Genomic DNA, 27,522 nt, shown 5'->3' on the forward strand with positions numbered 1-27,522 from the left:
GTAAACATAGTTTGTAGAACAAAGTTCTTTTCTATCTCTTGAAATATCCGATATAGTGCTTTTTTCTAGGTTGCGTTGGGGTCACCATGAAAAAAAAAAGTTTTTTGCTTTAATTTCAGATTCTACATACAAACTGTCTTCGAAAGAATTTTAGAACATACTAATACAAACATTTTGCGACGCAGAACTTGTCAATATCTCAACTTCACTCAAAGTTAGTGATATTTCTTCCCAAAAAATACACTCTCTTCAATTGCTTGCCATTCTTTCTGGGACAAACATAAAACATGTTTGTTGACGGAATTTGAAAGAACAAATTTTACTCTATATAATATGTGATTTTCAAAGATATGTTGTTTTTTGAATTTGAGTAAATTAAAATTTAAATCATGAGTTTTCCGATGAAAACCCATCAATAACTTTGGGCAGGATAAGGATATTGACGAATTTTGCATCGCAAAATGTTGGCTCTAAAAGTGGTACGAAGAAAATTTTGATGTAGAATTTAAAATATAAAAGGTAGAGTAAAAAACCGGTTTCTCCATGGTTACCCAAATGCAACTTAGTTGAAAAACAACTTTGTGGGAGATATTTATTTTTTAGACAAAAACTGTCTTTGACAAAGTTGTTACATATGATAGAGCGCTCATTTTTATGTTATAAAAAATAGGGTGATCAAAACTATAGATGAAATAAAAAAACTAACTATCTTTTCTTTATAAATAGAGATAAATATAGTTCGACAATGTTGTAGCCTCAATTATTCGAAACAACGAGCTTTTTTCTATCTTTTAATATAATCGATTTAGCGCTTTTTTCCTTACTTTGTTCTACAAATATGTCTCAAATAACTAGAACTACAACATTGTCGAACTATGTTTTTTTTAAAGGCCCACCAACACACCTCCACACCAAAGAGCTCGCACAGAGCCCCCTGGTAATGGGCTCCATTTTTTTATAGAAACAGAAGCAAATACAAATTGGTAGCTAAAAAAAACAAAAACACAAACATTAACACAGTTTTAGTTCAGTTCATGTTAAGGTGTGTTTGATAAGCATTACTAATATTCTGTAGGGATGTACCCAGTGGAACTATGTTCCTTTGAAGGGATCCCTTAAATGTAAAAACCTAGCATCTTCATTTCTATATATATTAAAAACACGATTTGAATGCAATGTACACTGGTAATTAGCACGACATTATGTCAAAAGATTTCCAACTTTTAATTTTAAATGCTGTTTTAAACTGGTTTTAAATAACAGTCGATTATTAAACCCCTATAGACGATCCGGTAGGGCTTGGACACAGATGGACCGTAGAAAGAAATTCGCATTTGCTCTAGGTTTGTTAAGGTTCTCGAATGCATTAGATTATGAGCATACCGAGTATTGTGCGCATGAGTTGTGGTCGGTAGAAGAGGTTACAAAGCATATTCTGATTTTAATCACGTCCTATACAAACAAGCAAGACTGCAACTTGCACAGGCCACGTAAAGGGAGAATTCTGTGCGACGCGTTTGTACAGGGCTTTCCATTTCGGGCTTCCGAAAGAATACAGCCCTGCGCTGACAACCGTTTGACATGGCTGTCAACCAAAGCGTCATATCGTTAGTTGAATGTCTGCCATTTTACAATATGGATCGTTGTAGCATCGCACAACGTATTAATTTTGTTAAATTATACTATAAAAATGATGAAAACCCGGCAAATGATTTCGAGCATTACGGACGGATTTTGGTCGTCATGGACGGCCTACAGAGCACACAATCGCTAATGTAGTGCGTAAATTCGAACAAACTGGATCCATAGCGGATATTGTAAGTCCTGTGCATCATCGTAATGTGCGTTCGGCCGAAAATATTGCTGCTGTTGCGGATGACCCGAATGTTTCGATTCCACGGCGTGCTCAGCAATTGGGCTTGTCAAACACATCATTGTGGTGAATTTTGCATTTGGGCTTGCACCTACATTCATATAAAGTCCAACTGGTACAAAAATTAGAGCCTGGTGACCATGGAATGCGTCGGGCATACGTCGATTGGGTGAACGAACAACAGCAGCAAAATGCTGAATTTTCACATCAAATTTTCTTCAGCGATGAGGCACATTTCGAACTCGGTGGCTATGTGAACACCCAAAATTTCCGTATATGGGGCTCAGAAAATCCACACGTGATTGTTGAGAGGTCATTGCATCCGCCAAAAGTCACTGACCCCATGACCCCAAACGATTTTTGCCCAACCCCAACCCAAGAAAACATGGAGGAGTTTAAAAATCGATGGCAATTTTGGACTCGTCAGCGTAGAAATTTCAGCAGCTGGATGACATGGTGGATATCATGTGCAAAGCCGAAAATTCTGTCCTTTTTTCGATGGAAATCCCGGGAAATATACAAGGAGTATCACATTATACATCAACGGTTATATACTCAACTCAGACTCGCATACGACAATTACTATGGAAATGCCGCCATGTTAACGAACATCAATCTGTTGAAGGCGCAAATGCTCGCGCATCAGAGACGTTTCGCGCAAAATTTCATGCACATCAACGATACATTAATAAACGGAGAAAGTATCTCCACATTCCAGTTGGGAGAAAGACAGAGAAAAAAAACAGTCATCACGAGCATGCGGAATGAGAGAGGAGAATTACTGAGAGATTACGATGCGATACAACACCACGTGTTTGAATATTTTAGAGAACTTTACTTAGCGACGGAGGAAAGTGATGAAGCAGCAGAAATGTTTGAGTGCGACAGAGTCGTACCCATAGATGACGAACTAAACTCCGCTTTAATAGCAGAAATAGAAACGACGGATATATATAAAGCGGTAAAAGCATCAGCGGATAGGAAATCCCCAGGAGAGGATGGTCTACCGGCTGAATTTTACAAGAGAGCCTTTGACGTAATCCATAAAGAACTAAATATGGTGATGAATGAAGCAATAACAACACAATTCCCCTCCGAGTTCACGAGCGGCACCATCGTGCTAGTTAAAAAGCGAAGAAATGACGACACCGTGCGAGCATATCGACCGATCACTCTTCTGAATGTGGATTTCAGAATCTTTAGCAAGATACTGAAGGTCCGATTAGAATACGTGCTTAGGCGGCTCGCACACCGCAGCAATAAGCAACTAGCAAACTGCAGTACACAATATGCAACAGGAAACATATTTTGTTGTTCTTCGCATACCAGAGCAATAAAAACCCCTGACATTATGCAAACAATCGCCTTAATGTACGAAACTTGTCAAAATATGAGCGATAAGTTGCTATTCAACCGACACGCCGTGTTGCTAGCGACATGTGTTGCTCTGTAAAGGCGACAGCGATATCGTATTGCGTCGGTGTGCGAGATCAACAAAGATTAAATGGAAAAATCCATTGGTGATAATATTGCTTATTGCATGTTGACAGTTGCTAGTTGCTCATTGCTCCGGTGTGCGAGCCGCCTTAGAAGCTATGGGTTGCCGAGCGAAGCACAAAAATGCTGCAACCCCGGCCGTAATATATTTCAAGCTACGCTCGCACTAAAAGATAAGATCTCAGCGCTAATCGCCGAAAAGAGAGCAGGAAAACTGATCTCATTCGACCTCGACCACGCATTCGATCGGGTCTCACATAGATTCCTCCATCGTACCATGCGATCGCTCGGCATACACCAAAACTTCATCGGACTTCTGAAGCGCATTACCGAACGATCTACGTCTCGGATAATGATAAACGGGCTTTTATCACACAGCTTTCCCATCGAAAGATCGGTGCGACAGGGCGATCCACTGTCGATGATGCTCTTCGCTCTATATCTACATCCACTTCTTACGCGAATAGAGCGGGTCTGTGGTAGTGACCTCTGTGTAGCATACGCAGATGATATCAGTGTGGTGACAACGTCCACACAAAAAATCCAAAATATCAATGAACTGTTCGATCAATTTGAAAGAGTTGCTGGTGCGAAACTGAATCGCCATAAGACGATTTCAATTAATGTTGGAGCATATGATGAGAATCGTTGTATAGTACCATGGCTTCAGACACGTGAGACGGTTAAAATACTCGGCATCGTCTTTGCGAACTCAATAAGAGAAATGGTGAAACTGAACTGGGATGCGCTAGTTTCCAAAACAGCCCAAATAATTTGGCTTCATTCGCTACGGAACCTCAATCTATGTCAGAAGATAACGCTTTTGAATAATTTTATCCTTTCCAAGATGTGGTATGTGGCATCGATAATCCCACCGTATACTGTACACATCGGTAAAATTACCGCAACAATGGGGTCGTTCGTATGGAGAGGATTTCCAGCACGAGTACCGATGCAACAGCTTGCGCGAAGTATCGAAGAAGGTGGACTGAAATTACAATTGCCAGCGCTCAAATGCAAAGCGCTGCTAATTAACCGACATCTGCGAGAGATGGATGTCATGCCGTTCTATAACTCATTTCTCACTAATACAATTCGTATCCCAGCAGATTTGCCCTGTTTAAGACAAATCCGTCAACATGTCACACTTCTCCCACCTCAGATCCAACAAAACATCTCTAATGAACTCATCCATAGATTCTTTATCGAGCAGACCGAACAGCCGAGAATAGAACGAAAACATCCGAATCACCATTGGCGTCGTATATGGCGCAACATAGCATCCAGGAAAATCTCGTCGAGACATCGCAGTGGATTATACCTACTAGTGAACGAGAAGACACAGCACAGGAAACTGATGCACACTATGCAGCGGGCAGATGGAGCCAGCTGTGTACATTGTCAGGCAGTTGAGGAGACGTTAGTGCACAAATTGAGCGAGTGCCCTCGAGTTGCAGCAGTTTGGGCAAGAATGCAGCGCAAAATGACAGAAACATTAGGGGGATGGCAACAACTATCTTGTGAGGACCTATTGAGACCATCATTGCAACATATCAATCATACAAAAAGAAATGAATTATTGAGAAACTTCGTTCAATATGCTAATTTCATTGATGAGGATAGCGGAACCATGGACATTGCTAGTTTAGAATTTTATTTAGAAGTGAACTAAATATGTAAATATTTTCGAACAAATAAACTTGACATTGAAACATCAAAAAAAAAAAAAAAAAAAAAATACTGCAAATGGGAATGAATACAACCATGATAGAAAGTCAAAAGGGCATTTCGAGACACAAATTTACTAACACGATACATGATGCCACATAAAGATGCAACCTTCCTTCGCACGAAATCCATTTGATTTCCCCATGAAAGCGTGGGATCCAACACCAATCCTAAATATTTGAAGCTGGGTTCTTTTTCGATTACTACATCCCCAATTGATGGGCTGTCATACAAAGGAATTTTCTTCCTCGGAGAATGGAACACCATGTATTTGGTCTTCGATAGATTTAGTGAAGGCAAATTTGTGTCGAAATATCTCGTGAGTATCTGCAAATCGTCATTGATGCATGAAATAATAGAAGATATACTAGATTTGGGTAGAAAAGTGCTGTGTCGTCGGCAAATAACTTTGGTATCCCTTTAAGTGGCAAATTCCCTATATCATTTATGTAGAGATGGAACAAGAGGGGACCAATATTGCTTCCTTGTGGCACTCCTATACTTATAGACCGGAGAGTCCTTCTTTCGTCTTTGATCATCACGAACTGTTGCCTTCTACTCAAGTAACTGCGAATAATATCGTTAGCTAAACCCCGTATTCCATAGCTCTCTAATTTGTGTAATAGTATATGGTGGTTCAGGGTATCGAATGCTTTTTTCAAGTCAATAAAAAGGCCACCAACAATACTTCTGATATCAATTTCGTCTATCGAAAATTCCACTAACTCAGTTATTGCAGTAGAAGTACAACATCCTTTTCTAACGCCATACTGGAACTTGTACAAGACATTGAAATTAGCCAGAAAACTGACCAGTCTATTTACTAATAGTTTCCCAAATATTTTATTATCTATTGACAGTGTGGAGATGGGTCGATAATTGCAAGGATCAGACGCATCGATTGCTTTGAAGACAGGAATTACTTTTGCTGCTTTGAGACAGTCAGGATATTTACCTTGCCTCAGTATTTGGTTGAAAAGTTCAGTGAATATTTTTGAAAATGCGTTTAGGTTATTTTTGATAATAATTGCAGGAAGGTTATCTGGTCCACAACTCTTCCTGGTATTTAAATTATTTATCAGGGAAGCAACCTCTAAATCATCAGTAGAGTTAAGGAAAACAGCTCGTTCTAGATAAGGTGCAGTGGTCACGGAGATGAAATTATTTCTAGGAATACTTTTAGCTAGATTTTCTCCAACACTGAAAAAATATTTATTAAAAATCTCACCAATTTCTATGTTATTTGATGTCTTTTTATCATTATGTTTGAGCTCAATATTGGAATCTTGTTTCTTTCTACCCGTTATTTGATTCAGATTTTTCCATATTTTGGCACTAGAAACTTCCTCAAATATTTTATTAAAATATTCACTTTTACATTTCCGCTCAGCAAAATCAGCCTTTTTAGTGACGTGTATCAACATCAATTTTTCCATGTCGTCAGATTATTTCGTTAATAATAAATTTCTTTGAAGTGGTTGTTATTGGGATTTTTCTTCACTTTTATCAAATATTTGCTCTTGAGTTTTATCCATTGCCAAGTATAATAATCAAGCCAAGGACAATGTTTGACCTTAATATTTACTCGTTCACTTTTGAATGCGATGCATTGTTTCAATATGTCATTATAAGCCGATGTTATGGCTATAATAGATTCATTAACATCTTCGACAGAAACAAAATCATTTATGAACTGAGTGAATAGTCGATTAAGTTTGTTTGTATCAGTTATTTTTTTAGTTAAAATCACATGCTCTCTGGAATTGCTCAATTATTAAGTGATCACTGATATTTGTATAAATTGTATCATTTTGTAGACGATCAAGGTCTTGTTTTCGTTCAATGCAGTGATCCAATATATTATCACTGATTGGGCGAGTATATTTTCATTAGATAAATTTATTGCAATGTTTATATCTCCCACAATAAAACAAGGGTGTGAATTACGAGTTGACAATGAGTTCTTTAGTACGTCATGAAATTGGTTGAAGTCGAAGCATGGTGGTCTGTACACTCCTAAAACATCATATAACAATCCATTTATTTTCAGGTCTATATGAATTAGGTGCATTCCATCATTAGAAACATTTTTTTAATATTATAATTTAATCCATTCTTCACATACACTGCTAATCCACCAGATGATGTATCACGACATGAAAAATTTGAAGTGTAATTTGGTATTTCATACAAAGGACAGTTTTTTTTCTTTAACCACGTTCCACCAACAACAAATACATCAATAGAACATTTTATATTGTCAAGAAACAAAAGAATATCGTCAAATCTCTGCGTGTCATTCATTCCTCTTACATTCTATTGAGCTATGCGGAGGAAATCGTTATCATTATCGGAACAATTAAGGTTAAAACCTTCTATGCAATTGTGATATTATATTAATTTTTTTTTATCCAAAATATATATTTTATTAAGGCTCATATGGCGTCAGCCTAACGGGGCCGGGAGTTCAATATTTTGACAATGTTTGCTTAGACTATGTTAGTAATATGTAACCGATTACTCGCGGTTGACTCGAGGTTAGTATTACAAGTGTTCTCATAATTGGTATGTCGCAGTCTTCGATGCTCTGTACGTGTGCCCGACACGGGATACTTCCTATTGGGATGCAGCTGACCATTAATCAGCAACGCCCCCCCTGTACCCCATATCTAGCGTGGTGCGTCTTTCTCGACTCGAGGAATCCAGGATAGAATGGTCACTAGCCGGCGCAATCATCAGCTCGTGTAGAGTTGTCATGAGCGGTACAACCTTTGGCTCTTGTTGAATAATCAGTGGACTACACAACCTTCGGCCCGTGCATCTGTAAAGAGTGTGTGTATGTATTGCCGCGACTAAGTAAAAGTTTATCGATCGGATAGGAGGGATATGAAACGGGGACACAACGAAGGAAACATCATTAAACGTTGACATCGGCGTTTCTGAGGAACAGGTATAGATGAAGCAGAAGATCAGGATCCCGGCTACCTAAGATATCCCGGACGGGGATATCCGATTGTCTGCCTTGTGCTCTCAGTGCTCTAGAGAGCTGAGAGCGAGCAGCATGGAACCGGATACACGACCAGACAACATGCTCGATGTCGTGGTAGCCATCGCCACAATCACATAGATTGTTTGCTGCGGGCCCCCCGGAATCGAGCAATGAGAGGGAACCCATGCTAAGGTAATCTTGAATAATTTTTCGACCAAAACACTCAATAGTTGTCTTATTCTTGTTAGGAAATAAGATGAGCGTTTATCAACTTTCATTGAGCGGATTGCCTCTATTGAGCTGAGACTGTCTGAAAAAATAAAATAGTGGTCGATGGGCAATGTTTCAATGATCCCTAATGCGTAATATATCGCACCCAGTTCAGCGACATACACGGAACAAGGATCTTTGAGTTTGAAAGAGGCACTGGAATTTTCATTGAAGATGCCGAAGCCAGTGGACCCGTTTATGAATGAACCGTCAGTAAAGAACATTTTATCAGATCCAACTTTCCCATATTCTGCCGAAAATATCGGCGGAATAGAATCGGAGCGTAGGTGATCTGGGATTCCATGGATTTTTTGTCGCATGGACAGATCAAAAATGACAGAGGAATTGCAGAAGTATGGGAAGCAAACTTGGTTGGAGATGCCTGGTGAAGGGTGCACGACGTGGGTAAGGTACTCATGGTATAAAGACATAAAACTTGACTGAGGAGTCAGTTGGAGTAGATTTTCGAAGTTATCAATCACCAATGGATTCATGATCTTTTTTTTTTTTTATCCCATTTATTTATTAGGCTCATTAGCATTTAGCTGTAACAGAGCCGGGTTTTAATCGTGTACATGTACATATGTTTATGTTTCTATGAATTGTGAATTACACAGTAGTTAGTAATAGCCATTTAGGCGTTAAGTTTTCTGTTCCATTACATTATGGTAAATTACACAGTAGTAGCCATTTAGGCGTAAGGGTATTCTTTCTGTTCATCCATTGTTCAACAGACCGGACAGTGGAGACAGTTGATATTGATCATTGTTGAGTTATTTATAGAACAGCAGCCTGATGTTTCTTGCAGAGCAGAGCAGTTGTATGGATGTATCGATCTTTGTTCCACCGTGGATCGATTTCCATCGCTGATGATGGTTGCGTGGACGTAGTTATTCTATAACAACACAAAGATGGTCAATTGAGGGCCCTGAGTTTGAACTCACGATCGATCGCTTGGTAAGCGAACGCGTAACCAAGTGGCTACGAAGACCCCCTGATTCATGATCTTGCAACGGATGAGAAATCTGTAGGATAATTCTGTGAACCGAAGAGTAAGCGGAGGTACTCCTGCCAAAACTTCGAGACTCATCGTATGTGTCGAATGCAAACACCCCATTGCTATACGCAAGCAACGATATTGTATTCTCTCCAGCTTGAGAATATGAATCCTGGCAGCTGATCGGAAGCAAAAACTGCCATATTCTAACACTGATAATATCGTTGTCTTGTACAACTGAATGAGGTCTCCTGGATGGGCACCCCACCATGTTCCGGTAATTGTTTGGAGAAAATTGATTCTTTGCTGGCATTTCTGTTTCAAATACGCAATGTGTCTCCCCCAGGTACACTTAGAATCAAAATATACACCCAGGTATTTGAAAAACATAGAGTGTTGGATCGTTTTGCCGGATAGGTGAAGCTGGAATTGGGCGGGTTCGTGCTTCCTAGAAAAAACGACCATTTCAGTTTTCTCCGTAGAGAATTCGATACCCAGCTTGAGGGCCCACGTGAACAGATTGTTCAGGGTATCTTGCAACGACTTTTGCAGAACGACGGGATTAGTACCCGTGATGGAAATAACTCCATCGTCTGCAAGTTGTCTCAGCGTGCAGTCTCTAGTTAGACAATCATCCATATCATTGGCGTAAAAACTGTACAAGAGGGGGCTTAGGCAGGAGCCTTGTGGTAGGCCCATAAAACTGTAACGAGAAGATTTCGAGCTGCCATGAGAGAAAATCATGTGCTTTTCTGACAGTAAATTGTACAGGAAATTGTTAAGAATTGGTGAAAGTCCACGATTATGAAGCTTCTCTGAGAGAATTTCCATGGAAACTGAATCAAATGCCCCTTTGATATCGAGAAAAACGGAAGCCATTTGTTCTTTGCGAGCAAATGCGATTTGGATTTCAGAAGATAGCAACGCGAGACAATCAATTAATATTCTATATATATTAATTTATATTATTTGTCATTTTTATTTATTTGAATAAATGGAGACATAAAACACATGCAATCACATAAATTTCATTTTTTCGCAATATTGTTGTTACACTTTCTTTTAGGTGAAGGAGTTTCCTTGGAAGAAGTATTTCCACTATACCGGCTCACCAACTCAATTAAATCATCCCTAGTTTTTATTAAATCTGGCTTAGAATTCTCATATTTTTTAACTAATACATTCCCCCCTCTGCTGCGCCAAACATATTTCAATTGTAGCTTCTCCTGATATCCCCTCATTTCAGCCAAAAGTTCCATGGCTAATGATGTAAATTCATCGCGCATTGTAACGGTTGTTGGTTTCCCATTGATCGTATAACTAAGACCGATTTGCGTGGAGGAAAATTTCCCAATCTCCCGTTTCTAATTAAGAACCATCTCTTTTATATTTTCATTTTTAAACACCACGCGAATGATTTTTTTTAGGTTTTTTTTTTTGCATTCATCCTAGTGGCCGAATTTACCATATCAGGATTAGCAGTTACACCAAAACAACCAATAACCTATTGGACAACTTCGAGAGTATTTTCTTCGGGGGAATATGGAACACCGAGAACTACAGCATTTTTAGAATTTTTCTCGCGATTGTCCTTGTCCACTTGTGTATTCAAGCTTGTGGGCCGTATCAGACAATGTATTTTGATTATTTTTCAATTTGTCAACCTTATGTTTCAAATTTTTGTTTTCTTCCTTTAGTTCTTGAAAATCTGCTACGATACCATCGAATTTTGAGAATAGAAAAGCTTGCGATTTTTCTATCGCAGTTGTGATTTGTTTCTCTTCACCCATAAAATTTTCCATTTCCTGGGATACGGCATTCGCCACCGCTCCCTTCAGTTCAACTGCAAGCGATTTCACAATAGAAGCTTTATTCTGCATCTGAATGATCCGTTGATAAATACTAGAACAGTTATGAGAGCAAAAATACATTCTCTCCTTGAAGCGTTCGCAGTAAAGTTGCGGCATGTTTGAGTTTGCAGGGCGCTGTTTCACTCAAAACCGGCCAAAAACTGATGCATCAAACCAGAACTACTCAAAATTTGTATATAATTTTGCACACTATTTTTTCGCCCTAGGAGTCTACATAAACCACACAATGGGTTACTAGTAAAGAACTACTTCAGCACCCATACACCAAGACCGAATCAACGACTTAGATGTGTACGACGCCTGTTCGCTTCTATTTTCACAAGATCTGTTGATACAAACCGTAAACAACAAGAATTTGATACGCGCAGAATAAACAGAACCAGAAATGTGAGCCTATTTGAGCCACAGCAACAGCAAAATCAAACCTAAAAATACCTTGACTTCCAGTGTTTTTATTCGTTTAATCCATACAGCTAAACAGCAACATCAACAACAGCATTCAGCGGTTCAGCAGAAAAAAGAACAATACACAATACACAACGTCGTTCACTGATAGTGATATGGCAAGACAACAACCAATTTTACGTTATTTTCCTTGTAAATACCATACAAACCATACACTATTAACTATCGGAGTAATACTTTATCGATATTTTATTGGACAATTTACACTCCTTTAAACACACATTTAAGATACAGATATCAAAGACTCGTACAAACATGGACGGACAGAATGAATGAGTGATGTTCACCTCTATCTATAAGGATGAGAAAGTTAGATTTTTTATTTAATCGAAAATTTTGGTCACCCTATTTTCGAAAACATGAAAGTGAGCGCTCTATCATGTGTAACAACTTTGTCTAAGACAGTTTCTATCTAGAGAATAACTGTCGAGCTCTAAATGCTAATTTCCACTTAAATACATCTCCTGGACCATTGTGCAATGGTACAAGATATTCTGTCCAGACCAAAGTCAAAGCTTAAAAGTTTAGTCAATAAAAAGCTCTTGTTCAAGCCTATCTGTCCTGATTCTGCAGGACATGTCCTGATTTTGAGATGCTTTTGGTGGCATTTGTCCTGATTTTCATAAGAAATTCTATTTTGTTGACGATGTATAATTCATTTACTTTTTTTTGTGTTTGGGATCGTTAATATGATTAAACCCTAGATTCATAAACTATACTTACGGTTACGTTGTTCATAAATGTATGTCTCCAATACACCTTACTTTTAAGGTCACCTCATTTAAGTATAACGAGAGATATCAACAAAAATCTACAAACATTAGTTAGAAACAATTTGACAAAAAATTTAAAAAACCGATCTGAACTTAGGAAGGTATTGAGACGCATGTATTTGCATCTCTTTCGCGCCATGCGCTGCAGGAGTTTTTTTAGTTGAGGGTGTATGAGAGTCGTATTTTTATGAATCCAGGGTTAAATGGATTGAAAATTGTTCCATTCGCAACACTTCAATGTGCAACTTACTTCAAAAATATCTAAACATATTTTTGCGCACTCTGTGGACGATATAAAGGGTGTGTCACATCAAATTGCATCACGGGAAAAACGCTGTAGAAATTTAATTTTTAGGAATTATATCTTCAGCTTTCGCTTATAATCAGATAAGAGTGTATAGATCACGTTGGCCATGCTTCACTGTCAATTTTTCGTAAATTTGGAAAAATGTCGTCGAACGAAAAAGAGCGTCGTGAATTAATCCTGTGCACTCATTTCGAGAATCCGGAGTTGTCACATCGGGACATCGGTAAGATGCTGGGAATCGTCCAATCCACGGTCTGCAGAGTACTAAAACGATACTTCGAGAACCTAACCATCGACCGGAAGGTGAAGAACGGCAAAAAAGGATGCTCCGTCAGTGAAAAAGATCACAAGCGCGTAGTTAAGCAGTTTAGACGTGATCCGAGAAGTTCGGTCCGCGATGTCACCAATAAGCTGAATTTGTCAAGTTCATTCGTCCAGCGGACCAAGCAGCGGGAGGGCCTGCGTACATACAAGGTTCAGAAGGCTCCTAACCGCGACGAAAGGCAAAACATGGTGGGGAAGACGCGAGCCCGGAAGCTGTACACCGAAATGCTGACGAAGCCGCATTGCCTGGCAATGGACGACGAAACCTACGTCAAAGCGAACTTTCGTCAGTTGTCGGGCCTGTTGTTCTTCTCCGCAGAGGACAAATTCAGCGTTCCGGAGGAGATTCGCAAACAGAAACTATCCAAGTTTGCCAAAAAGTACATGGTGTGGCAAGCGATCTGCTCTTGCGGAAAGCGGAGCGCCCCCTTCGTGATGACCGGCACGGTAAACGGGCAGGTTTACCTTAAGGAGTGCCTACAGAAGCGCTTACTACCACTATTGAAGCAGCACGAGGGCCCGACCATCTTCTGGCCGGATCTCGCTTCGTGCCAGTATTCAAAGGACGTGTTGGAGTGGTACGAAGCCAACGCGGTCACCTTCGTGCCAAAGGAAATGAACCCGCCCAACGCGCCGGAGCTTCGCCCAATAGAGAAATATTGGGCGATTATGAAGCAGGCCCTCCGGAAGAAACCAAAAGTTGTCAAATCGGAGGCGGACTTCAAGAGAAAATGGATTTCTGTTCAAAAAAAACTACGACCTGACGTTGTACAGAACCTTATGGACGGGGTAAAGAGGAAGGTGCGATCATACGGGCTTGGGCTCGAAGTATGTATAAAAAGAAAATGCCAAAAGTTGTTTAATAGTTTTTATTTTACTGTCTAAAATTTTCAAAAGGATCGGTCTACTGGGCGAATTTCTACAGTGTTTTTTCCGTGATGCAATTTGATGTGACACACCCTTTATTTAAAAAAAGCTACCAATCAAGTGGTCAAGCGTCTTGATTGGCCACCAAATCCTTGACATAATATTGCACTCTAAATGACAGACACGCGGTTCTGTCGAACGAACGAGTTCTCAACCAATCAAACCTGAATTGGAGGCATGTTTTAGGGCATCGGCGTCGCACCGTGATTAGAAAAAAAACTCGTTCCCATTCCAGTGCTTTGCGGGGCGACATGATTATAAATTATGCAGCCTATGCGCGAGCTCTTCCAAGACTCGATGGCATTACAAAGAGTGGTTCGGATCGATAGAGTTATATATGACAATTAAGTCGTTCAATGCTTCCATTTTTTTCGCTTAGTAAGCGATCGATCGTGAGCTCAAAACTCAGGGCCCTCATTGACCATCTTTGTGTTGTTACAGAATAGCTACGTCCACGCAACAATCATCAGCGATGGAGATCGATCCACGGTCGAAATAAGATCGATTCAACCATACAACTGCTCTGCTCTGCCAGACACATCGGGCTACTGTTCTATAAATAACTCAACAATGATCAATCAACTGTCTCCGCTGTCCGGTGGTCCAACTGGATAATGGAAGAACAGAAAGAATACCCTTACGCCTAAATGGCTACTGTGTGAATGTACCATATGTAATGGTATAGAAGGAATACTGGCGAATGGCAACTGTGTAATGTGCTAATTATAGATATGATAACCATGTGACATGTACACGATTAAAATTCGGCTCTGTTACAGCTAAAATGCTAATGAGCCTTAAATAAATGAATGGGATAAAAAAAAATGCTTCCATTTTTGAACCCGGCTTCATGCAGATTTCATTGAGCCAACTTTTCAATCAATCAGGTTGTGCTGATATAAAACCAATTCAAAATTAATCGATCGCGCCTCAAACAAATAAGGAAGCATCGAGGGATAAGGATAGTCATTGTCATTGACTAACAATATGCACACAAACCATTTTTACGCGCTAAAATTATCTAACACGTTTCGCCCCTTTCAGTGAAAACCGCCGTGACAGGTTACGACCTCCCCGCCGGCGGCGATGTCGACCCGAAGGACAATGGCACTGGCAAGATTGAGGAACTGCTCCCGCTGAAGGATCGCGGCAGCACTGCTGGTGGGGGTGCGGATGAGAACTCGGACAACGCGCTCTGTCCGGAGATCGACGATAACACTAAGCCGGCTTCATTAGTGATGCAGTTTCTGCTGCTGCTGTATCGAAACCTGCTACAACTGAGACGAAATTATGTAAGTACTGTGCCCTCTGTCCCCGCCCCCTTTTCCCTTCATCTGTTGTGGTCACGAGAGAGGGAGGGCTCGGTTAGCACACGAGTTCGTGAGACGACTCGGGCGTGAATCTAAAGCATAGATTATTGTTCCGACAGCAATTGTCAGCTGGGCCATCTCAAATATCGTCAAGGCATTCCGTGTCGATGGTTCCGCACTGTCATTTATTTATGGCGAATTGTTTCCGAAGTGGTTGTGGAAAACAATAGAAATTGACGGTAATGTGATAATTGCGGAACGGTTTCGGTTGATGGTTTTCGAGAACCGAGAGTTCTTTGAAGCGGTTGAGCAGATTCCATTTCACACCATTATAGCAGTTCAATTGTTTAAGTGCCCATTGAATTTATTTGAATGTTGCTTCGAAGCAATTCTGATTTCTCCGTTCACTAGTCGCGTGAACCGCATAGACGTCTGGGATTGTCATTAATTACGTTGTCTCACGTAATAGTTAAGAGTAGTTACTATGATTTGTAAATGATAGAAGGGTGCTAGAAACAGGTTACGCATGTACTTCAATCGCACCAATCAATTGCAAGTGCAATCAACCTGTGCTGTTCAATCAGATAGTGTTGATGTTTTATTCAAATGAGAAATGTGTCGATGAACGATTCCAGATTTGAAGGGAGAATGACGAACGTTGGTAATCCCGCGCAATGGCATCAAGCAAACTCCCCAACGTTAATAGTTCAATTAAGGTTTACCAGGAAATGGGATTCACGTTCAAACCATACAGATCGGAAGTTACACTATTGATGGATGAGTCAAGATTATTTTTTTCCAGATTATCCTCCACTATCTATTCTCAAAATGAAAAAGACTTGAGAAATGTTATCAGACCGGTTTGCTCGATTGTGTAGTGGATTTGTCGAATGTATCAAACCCTCAAAAACCACATTACATTGAGGAAACGATTAATTCAATTTGAAAAAAAAAATTAGTTAGGAACACAAACATTTCTCGGTTTGGACAAAAGTGGAATTTGAGACCGCTGCTAACCGCCTTTCCAAGGCTTCCAAGTGAACCATTGGATTCTGTATTCTGAGTTTAAAGTTTCATTGATTCTAAACCTAAGTAAAATACTAGCATCGTAAATCAGAATCACAAATCTGATCACAGATTGGGAATCTGAAACGTGTTATTTGAAATCTAGCATCTGGAGATGGCAAGTTGGAATTTGGGATCTAAAACAAAAAAAATAAATGAGACTCACAGATATGAAGGGACAAAAAATGTAAATGTAAATGTACACAAAAATGAAGGCACAAAAAATAAAGGTAAACAAGAATTGAAAAATACAAAAATTAAGGTACACACAAATGAAGGAATCCAAAATTTAAAAAACACAAATGAATAAACGAAAAAATTAAGGTACAAAAAATTAAATAACACAGAAATGGAGGAACATAAAAATTGAGACAAACAAAAAAGAAGGAACATAACAATTAAGAAACACAAATGATTAAACAAAAAAGGAACAAAAAAAAAGCAACACAAAAATGTTTGAATACAAGACTGGACGTACACACTGGTGTGCTCCCTTGGCCGAGTGGTTAGCGTCATAACTAACATGCCGGATGTTCGGGTTCGATTCCCGTTCTGGTCGGGGGAATTTTTCGTCAAAGAAATTTCCTCCGACTTGCACTGTGATCACGTGTATTCTAGAGCTTGCCACTCAGAATGCATTCAAGGCGTGTTATTTGGCATAGAAATCTCAACTAAGTAGTAATAAAAATGACGCAAGTAATACTACGTTGAGACGGCGAAGTTCCTCTAGGAACGTTAGTGCCATTGAAGAAGAAGAAGAAGAAGAAGACGTACACAAAAATGAATATACATCGACATGAAGTAACATAAAAATGAGAGTGATAAAAAATGAAGAAACAAAACATGAAAAGTAAAACTTAAGAAACACAAAAATTAAGGTACACAAAAATGGCACACATAATCAAATCACACAAAAATGAAGAAACAAAAAAAACGAAACAACACACACCCTCGGCCACGCGATATTTCTTCCACCAGCACCCATCGTTATACCGCATTCGATCCGCAACTCCACTATATCTTTGACTACCCAGTCTACCCAAGCTAAACATAAATGAAATCACACAAAAATGAAGACAAACAAAAATGAAAGAACATAAACAAAGAGGAACTCAAAAATTAAGAAACCCAAACGAAACAAAACTTTAGAAAGAAACATAAATAGAAAGGAAAAAAAACCATCGATTGTTCTTAGCATCTACTCGATTGTCTGACAGTCTCTGGGACAAGCCAATGAGAAACAAAATTGAAGATAACAAAGACGACAAACAAGAATGCAGAAAGCATATAAAGGAAAAAAATAAGAAAATAAAACTGAAGAAATCAACAAAAAAATTAAAATTATTTATTAAGAGAACCAATTTGAAGAAAATATAAATATAATACTAAAAGCACGAAATATGATGAAAACAAAAATTACGAAATTAGGATGAGAAAAAAAGGAAATGATAAAATAGCAAATGAAACAATCAGGTATTCTAAAAAAAATATTCAAAGAAAAACACGAGGAAAACAAAAAAACGAGGAAAACAAAAAAACGACAGAAAACAAAAAAAAAAAAGAAATGAAGAATATCAAACTTTCTGAAATGATGAAAACGACAAAATTAAGAGAAAAAAAGAAAACGATGCAAACAAAAATAAGGAAACAGAAAGAAAAAAATGTAAATGGAAAAATGCAAAAATTGTAAAACGACAAAAATGAGGCAAGCGAATAAAAATGAAAAAACCAAAAGCATGATAAAAACCATGAAAACGGAAAAAACTGAAAAAACAAAAATGAAGAAATCTAAAAATTAGAAGAATGGAAAAAAAACCTTTGGAAGAAAAAACGAACCGAAAAAGTAAAAAGCTAAAGAAACAAAAAAAGCTAAAAGCTTGAATCGTAAAATAAGGACAAAAAACGAAAAAAAACATAAACGAAAAATAATGAAGAATGGAAAGAAAAAAGAATGAAATGAAGAAATGATGAGAACGAAAAAAAGCTTAACAAGAAGAAACGAAAATAAAAGAATAAGAAGAATGAAAGAACAAAATAAGGAATCATCGAAAGAAAAAAATCAAAATAATGAAACGAAAAAAATAACGAAATGAATAGAAATAAGAAAGATAATATTAGAAAATGGAAAAAAAATGAGAGTGCAAAAAATTAAATGCGACAAAAATGAGTAAAACGAATAAAAATAAACGAATCGAAAAAAGTATTTGAAACAAAAAAAAACATGAAAAAACAAAAAAAAATAACTTACTCATACGAGCACCGTATTGATTCGTGAACAGGTACATTAGACATCAAGCTTCGTTTAGAAAAAGCATAAACTTATACTTGGTTGAGTAACATATAGGATTAGCATGATTTCTTGCTGTGGTGGCTGAGAGCAGACAAACGACTACAAAGAGTTAAAAATGCAAAGTTCATTGAAATTAGAATAAATGATAATGTGCTTATAAAGGGTGTGTCACATCAAATTGCATCACGGAAAAAACGCTGTAGAAATTCGCCCAGTAGACCGATCCTTTTGAAAATTTTAGACAGTAAAATAAAAACTATTAAACAACTTTTGGCATTTTCTTTTTATTCATACTTCGAGCCCAAGCCCGTATGCTCGAACCTTCCTCATTACCCCGTCCATAAGGTTCTGTACAACGTCAGGTTGTATTTTTTTTTAACAGAAATCCATTTTCTCTTGAAGTTCGCCTCCGATTTGACAACTTTTGGGTTCTTGCGGAGGGCCTGCTTCATAATCGCCCAATATTTCTCTATTGGGCGAAGCTTCGGCGCGTTGGGCGGGTTCATTTCCTTTGGCACGAAGGTGACCCCGTTGGCTTCGTACCACTCCAACACGTCCTTCAAATAGTGGCACGAAGCGAGATCCGGCCAGAAGATGGTCGGGCCCTCGTGCTGCTTCAATAGTGGTAGTAAGCGCTTCTGTAGGCACTCCTTAAGGTATACCTGCCCGTTTACCGTGCCGGTCATCACGAAAGGGGCGCTCCGCTTTCCGCAAGAGCAGATCGCTTGCCACACCATGTACTTTTTGGCAAACTTGGATAGTTTCTGCTTGCGAATCTCCTCCGGAACGCTGAATTTGTCCTCTGCGGAGAAGAACAACAGGCCCGGCAGCTGACGAAAGTCCGCTTTGACGTAGGTTTCGTCGTCCATTACCAGGCAATGCGGCTTCGTCAGCATTTCGGTGTACAGCTTCCGGGCTCGCGACTTCCCCACCATGTCTTACCTTTCGTCGCGGTTAGGAGCCTTCTGAACCTTGTATGTACGCAGGCCCTCCCGCTGCTTGGTCCGCTGGACGAATGAACTTGACAAATTCAGCTTATTGGTGACATCCCGGACCGAACTTCTCGGATCACGTCTAAACTGCTTAACTACGCGCTTGTGATCTTTTTCACTGACGGAGCATCCATTTTTGCCGTTCTTCACCTTCCGGTCGATGGTTAGGTTCTCGAAGTATCGTTTTAGTACTCTGCTGACCGTGGATTGGACGATTCCCAGCATCTTACCGATGTCCCGATGTGACAACTCCGGATTCTCGAAATGAGTGCGCAGGATTAATTCACGACGCTCTTTTTCGTTCGACGACATTTTTCCAAGTTTACGAAAAATTGACAGTGAAGCATGGCCAACGTGATCTATACACTCTTATCTGATCATAAGCGAAAGCTGAAGATATAATTCCTAAAAATTAAATTTCTACAGCGTTTTTTCCGTGATGCAATTTGATGTGACACACCCTTTAACACATTATCTAATGTTGATGGTTAAGCTCTATAATAACCAGAATCTCTCTTGTTTTTGTTTTTCGTTAAGTGGAGTTGTTCTATCGATGCTTTCTTGAAATATCTTTTTTCTATCCCATTTGTTTATTTATTTTAGGCTCATTAACCATTTTAGTCGAAACAGAGCCGGGTTTAATCGTGTACATGTTACATGTTTATGGTATCTATAAATTATAAATTACACAGAAGTAGCCATTTAGGCGTAAAAGTATTCTTTCTGTTCTTCCAATGCTCAACAGACCAGACTGCGGAAACAATTGATATGATATTTGTTGTGCTATTAATAGTACAACAGCCCGATGTTTCTTGAAGAGCAAAGAAGTTGTATGGATGAATCAATCTTCATTCGACCGTGAATCGATCGCCATCGCTGATGAAAAACACAAAGATGGTCAATTGAGGGCCCTGAGCTTTGAACTCACTATTGAAATATATTTGATATTTCGATATTTTTTATTCAGAAAATTCGGTTGAGTTTTTATTTCATTTATAGATTGAGGGTTTGCATTCTCCAATACAGTGAAGCACCAATTATTCGTGAACGTGATTTCCACAAAAAAATGGGTGGGTTGTATCTATGATATAACCGCAAGGTTGACATCGACTATCGTTGACTTAGTAATCATTTGTTTGCATTGAATTGATCATTGATTGAATAAGTGTTCGTACCCGATTTTGTAGTCCGGGGTCGGAAGACACATTTATTCACATTTAGACACAGTATGCATATATGCATAATGAACAGAAGTGCCACCGGCTTGCATCTTTTTGCATTGTCGATTTCCCCTTAGTTTTGAAGTCTGTGTTGGGGAAACCATATTTCGCTGTTACTCTGGTTGTCCTTTTGGTCGGAGACATTTGTGAAGCACAAATTGGACCAATTAAAACGTGGCATTTAAAGCATTTGGATTATGCTTCACGTTTCGCAATTATTCAAATGTTTATGTGACGAAAAGTTAAATGTTATTCACTGCAATAGATGCGTGGAAATATTCCGTATCAATTGATGCAAATATCTTTGCGATCTATTAAGAAATGCTCAAGTCATAAGTATTCGAAATATTTCATTTTTTCCTACATATTCTGTGTTTAGGTTTTTATTTTACCCCACTACAAAGTAGGACTATTCCGGTTAGACATAGTCCTACGTCAAAAAATCAGCAAGCAACAGGGAAAGTACAATATATCTATAAGGTAAACGTCGAAATTTACTGACGGGTTTGTTGTAAACTGTCATTTCATAGGGCCTCCCGAAGTTTATCGGTGAGTGGCAGGCTCTTCCAATTTAGTTTTTATCATGACTTTCACATTATCTGATCGGTGGTGTATCACTGGTGTAAAGGGTGTATCACATCAAATTGCATCACGGAAAAAAAGCTGTAAAATTAATTTTTAGGAATTATATCTTCAGCTTTCGCTTATAATCAGATAAGAGTGTATAGATCACGTTGGCCATGCTTCACTGTCAATTTTTCGTAAATTTGTAAAAATGTCGTCGAACGAAAAAGTGCGTCGTGAATCAATCCTGTGCACTCATTTCGAGAATCCGGAGTTGTCACATCGGGACATCGGTAAGATGCTGGGAATCGTCCAATCCACGGTCAGCAGAGTACTAAAACGATACTTCGAGAACCTAACCATCGACCGGAAGGTGAAGAACGGCAAAAATGGATGCTCCGTCAGTGAAAAAGATCACAAGCGCGTAGTTAAGCAGTTTATACGTGATCCGAGAAGTTCGGTCCGGGATGTCGCCAATAAGCTGAATTTGTCAAGTTCATTCGTCCAGCGGACCAAGCAGCGGGAGGGCCTGCGTACATACAAGGTTCAAAAGGCTCCTAACCGCGACGAAAGGCAAAACATGGTGGGGAAGACGCGAGCCCGGAAGCTGTACACCGAACTGCTGACGAAGCCGCATTGCCTGGTAATGGACGACGAAACCAACGTCAAAGCGGACTTTCGTCAGCTGCCGGGCCTGTTGTTTCTCTCCGCAGAGGACAAATTCAGCGTTCCGGAGGAGATTCGCAAGCAGAAACTATCCAAGTTTGCCAAAAAGTACATGGTGTGGCAAGCGATCTGCTCTTGCGGAAAGCGGAGCGCCCCCTTCGTGATGACCGGCACGGTAAACGGGCAGGTTTACCTTAAGGAGTGCCTACAGAAGCGCTTACTACCACTATTGAAGCAGCACGAGGGCCCGACCATCTTCTGGCCGGATCTCGCTTCGTGTCACTATTCAAAGGACGTGTTGGAGTGGTACGAAGCCAACGGGGTCACCTTCGTGCCAAAGGAAATGAACCCGCCCAACGCGCCGGAGCTTCGCCCAATAGAGAAATATTGGGCGATTATGAAGCAGGCCCTCCGGAAGAACCCAAAAGTTGTCAAATCGGAGGCGGACTTCAAGAGAAAATGGATTTCTGTTAAAAAAAACTACGACCTGACGTTGTACAGAACCTTATGGACGGGGTAAAGAGGAAGGTGCGAGCATACGGGCTTGGGCTCGAAGTATGTATAAAAAGAAAATGCCAAAAGTTGTTTAATAGTTTTTATTTTACTGTCTAAAATTTTCAAAAGGATCGGTCTACTGGGCGAATTTCTACAGCGTTTTTTCCGTGATGCAATTTGATGTGACACACCCTTTATGCAGAATAATATCCATACTGACATAAATATCTATTTCCGTGGTTTTACATCATTTTTGTTTTTTATTGCATTATTCGCGGTGACCTTGTCACTGTATTCCGTGGATAATCAGTTTTACTGTATTTCGAAATTTGCTACTGACCAAATAAAAGCGCAACAAATATGTTATTGGGAATTATAATAACGCGATAGTTTTGCACAAATGTGTTCTTACAGAGAAATATCATTTCGAATTTTCTCGTGTATTTAATTTAGTGTTTTTCTAGTTTTCGCTTGTGGTAAAATATATAAACCTAGACCCAAGCTCGTATAAAATCATCTTCTTCTTCTTGAATGGCGCTAACGTTCCCTGTGGAACTTTTGCCGTCTCAACGTATGCATTAACTAGCGTCATTTATTAATACTTAGTTGAGATTTCTTAAGCCAAAAAACACGCCTTGAATGTATTCCGAGGGGCAAGCTCTAGAATACGCGTGACCACAGTGCAAGTCGAAAGAAATTTCTTTGACGAAAAATCCCCCGCCCAGAACGGGAATCGAACCCGAACACCCGGCATGATAATGTGAGACGCTAACCACTCAGCCACGGGTGCACATCGTATAAAATCATATAATTTTTCAATTCGTTTTCTCCCAAAAACTTAAAAGCTTCTCATTGAAAAGTTGTGAAAATTTAACACACAAATACAGAAAGATAATTTTTGTTTGACTCTGTGAGAATTTATATGTTTGTGCGATTGATGGATGAGCGATTAATTCTTCGTTGATGTCAATAAAAAATTGATGCATTTAATCAAGAATTTCAACATGCAATTTTCTCTAGACCGTGGAAACGAATAAATCGACGTGATCTATCTCGCTAAACCTGATGATCTGAAACTTGCAAATGGAACGCGGTGGAGTCGGTCGTTGACCTGATGAGCGTAATCCTCAGCCTCTTAATGCAAACCACATCATAGAAGAACTTCGCTTCTCCAATGAAGACGACTTATAATTCGTGCAAGTTGTGATATCTCCATCAAAAGCATTAAACATATGAATTATTGCATAATCGTTAGCCCTTTCAACCCTCATTGACAATTGAAATGCGAACTTGTCATTTTCCGTAATAAAAAGTGATGTACAACCCATTAATGTTTCAACTAATGTTTTATTTCAGTTCCTGCTGTGTATGCGATTGTTTGCTCACGCTTCGGTGGCCACTTTGTTCGGATACATCTACAAGGGAGTCGGACCGAATGCGAACCAAGTGCTGGCCAACTATGTGTACCTTTACGGTTCGATGCTTCTGATGGTTTACACCGGCAAAATGGCAGTCGTATTATCATGTAAGTTGTTCGCACACCTGCTACTGGAGTCCTCTTGGGGGCCATTATTTAATCTATTGTCGTGATTGCATGATTTCAGTTCAAAACGAGATGGAATCTCTCACGAGGGAACACTTTAACCGGTGGTACAAACTGGGTCCCTACTTCCTGTCGGTGCTGGTCATCGAGGTGCCAATACAGGTAAGCGAAATGACGAAACCACCAACGGGTTGTGCTACTGCGCAGCATCGCAATAAAAGTTTCTAACACTTTCATCTGTTTTGGATCTTCTTTCTTCAGATTGTCTGCTCCATGATTTACGTCGTGATAAGCTATAACCTGACGGACAATTACTACTCTTTCGATCGGTTTCTGTTGTTCTCGCTGTTTTGCGTGGCAGGCTCGATTTCTGCCCAGGCGTGGGGTTTCCTGATAGGAGCGACTCTTACGGTTAAGGTGAGTTCAGCTTAGCCGGGTTTCACTGTGTACAAGTTGATATTGTGCAATTCCAAATGAAATGGAACTAAAAATGCAGATTTTAAAAACATGTATTTTTGATTCGAACGAAAGTGTGTATTCCGTTTGGGTTGGAGGAAATATGAGTTTTCCACAGCATTTGGAATTTTTTTTGACTCAAGTGTAACTTTTGAAAAGGGCGTATCGATTTTAGTAAGAGAAATTTTTGATAATTTATATCTCAAAAACTATGAGTAATACCGAAATAGTGTCTTAGAAAGAGTTATAGAGTGTTGATGTTAAAACGTGAAAAAATATACACTGAAAAAAATATTACTCCTTTTTTATTTACAAAATTTTTTTACATACAAAATAGAAGTCATGTAGAAAATTAAAAAAATAAGTCCAAGATGGTAAAACTATTTTTGACGAACTTTGTGGAACATCGATTTTTAATGAGTTTTTGAAACTTCGAAATTTCGTATCGTTACATATCGTCTCTTGGCGTTAACAAATTATCTACTTATATTAAAACATTTAAAATCATACATCTCATATAATTTACGTTTTCAAAAGAAATCTATTTCGGCTAGTAATAATGTAAAAAAAATCTTGATTTTTTCTCTTTGTGTCCTATAATGACTTGTGAAGTGTTATTTTGTCGTACACTCCTAATTGACAATACATTAATATATAACACTACGTTGTTTAACAGTCAGTTTTTGCGTATTGCTCTATGTTGAGGTAATATTATTTTTGACATTAAATTGTGAAATGAAGCATGCACGTTTTATTATTTAGTTTGTTTGTTTGCCTGCTTGTAATTTGTGGAAGATAATATTGTATTATTACATGATGTAGATGGTTTAAAAAAAATCCTTCGTTTTAGAGTTTTTGTATGTTTTTCATTGGATCCTTTATAAACTGTGCCTTGAACTTGTTGCGTCATAATACTTTGTTCTTGTTTATTTAGAATTTCTGCTTGAATCCTCAATAATTCGTTAACTGTTGTAATTTGTTTTCTCGAATGATTATTACCCAAGTGGGCTGATGGACCTAGAACTTTGCAAGTAGCATTACATTTTTCTAATTCAATTAAAATATTTGAATCGACCTGCGCAAAATGATCAATGGAAGAAACTTTATTTCTATTTGATACTGCGAATTTTCCAATTACATTGTTCGTTTGAATGTTCATTTCCGTTTGAATGTGGGTTTTCTTTTTCATCGGAATTCTCAAATTTCCTATTTGTAGTTCATTGAATGCAGTATTAATTATAGTGCCTAATGATCTCAAGGACTCATATCCTATTAGACCATCGAACAATTAATGAAAGTTGAGTAGAAGGAATTTCTGCTTGGGAAGTGATCCAAAACTAAAGAAAATATCTAGTTCAGTAAATTTACTGATACGATGAGAGCCGGATATGTTTGTAATATGATACGGTTCTGCATCTTTGTGCATTTTTGGGTGAATATGTTGTGGAGTAATGTTATTTTTATCAGCGCCTGTGTCTACTAGAAATTGAAGATTTCCAAATAATGTTTCAATTTCAATATAAGGAAGAAAGTTATTTCGTAAGTTATGTGGTCTCAATTCCTCCGGAAAATTTAACACGACTCTTTCTTCTGGCGGACAATAGTTATTGTTAGGGCCAGATGAAATGTTATTGTAGTTGTTTTCATCTTGTTTTGCTTCTTGAAGACTGGTTTGATTGTTAGTCGATCGTAAATTATATATAGGGTATTGTGTATAATTTGTCCTTTGTTCTGATTCTTGATTGATAAAATTATTGACGGATTTGTCATTTGAAGACATATTATAGGTATGCTGATTCTGGTAATAATTATGCCTCAGATTATAAGTAAAATGCTGGGAATTTTGTCTATGAAAGTAATAATTTTCATAGACAAAATTCCCAGCATTTTGATAATTACGATTACGTCTAAACTGAATATTCTGACTATTATTTTAAAAATAATGTCTGTTTCTGTATCGTTTAAATTGAGGATTGAAATTTTGGAATCAATTCTGATAACGATAGTTTTGGTGCTGGAAATCAAATCTGGAAGTTGTGTTAAAGCTCAATTCCTTCGAGTTTTCAAATCAATTGTATCAAATTGATTGGCTGGTTTGAAAGATCCCAAACCGTTTCAAACCATAATGCTTTTTTAGTTTCTTCGAGCGTCTGAGGAGTTCCCAATGCTAACTGACCATGAAAAGAGAGCAATAATTTCTTATTTTTTCAATGTCACTAGATTCAGCAAATTTTAGAAGGACTTCTGACTCAATTCCACATACTAGTTTGATTTCTTGAATTTTCCATAATAATCTATCAGAAAAATCAAATAAACGTTCGCCTTAATTTATGACTAAGTTCGACAATTCTGTCAACATTATGTGGATACGCGTAGGATCCGGTTTATTGTAAAATAAGTTTTAAATGAGTCCAAGACTTTATTTCGACGTCCATTAATTTTTCTCTCACGTATTCGGATAATTTGCAATGAATAATTGTCACTACAAAAATCAGTTCGTCAGCCGCAGACGCAATTTGCTGACTGGAATGCAATACGTCCAAAATTGCCATGAATGATTTTAGCGGCGCAGCTGCACCATTGAAAATTTGCACATAGTCCAGCTCCAGAATGCCTGCCATGTTAAATTCTTCTGAATTAGTTTCTACAACTAAATTTTTATCACTTTTGTTAACAGTTGAAAATCGTTCAAAATAAATATTTTTTTTTTTTTTCTGTATTATAGTAACTTTCAACGCTTCTGGCTGGTTCGTCACTTTTACCTTCCATTTTGGAAGAATGTCGGGAGTGAGAATTGAACTCGTGATCTTGAGCGTGAGAAGTATGGATGTTACCTCCACGCCAGATCGGCTCAACGAAAAAAAAAAAAAAATATTTTTAGAGGAACTGTCTGAGTCTGA

At 38.5% G+C, this 27,522-nt stretch overlaps 1 protein-coding gene across 1 annotated transcript in view; it reads left to right on the plus strand.

Moving 5' to 3' along the window:
• LOC129777304 (ATP-binding cassette sub-family G member 1) overlaps positions 1–27,522 on the plus strand; it is a 150,516-nt gene that overhangs the window by 103,945 nt on the left and 19,049 nt on the right. The window contains exons 6-9 of the mRNA XM_055783523.1: positions 15,066–15,313; positions 23,980–24,148; positions 24,228–24,328; positions 24,428–24,583. Coding sequence (XP_055639498.1) covers positions 15,066–15,313; positions 23,980–24,148; positions 24,228–24,328; positions 24,428–24,583 — 674 coding nt within the window. The remainder of the gene's footprint in view (positions 1–15,065; positions 15,314–23,979; positions 24,149–24,227; positions 24,329–24,427; positions 24,584–27,522) is intronic.

Source organism: Toxorhynchites rutilus, chromosome 3, assembly GCF_029784135.1.
Source record: "Toxorhynchites rutilus septentrionalis strain SRP chromosome 3, ASM2978413v1, whole genome shotgun sequence".
Lineage (NCBI taxonomy): Eukaryota > Metazoa > Arthropoda > Insecta > Diptera > Culicidae > Toxorhynchites > Toxorhynchites rutilus.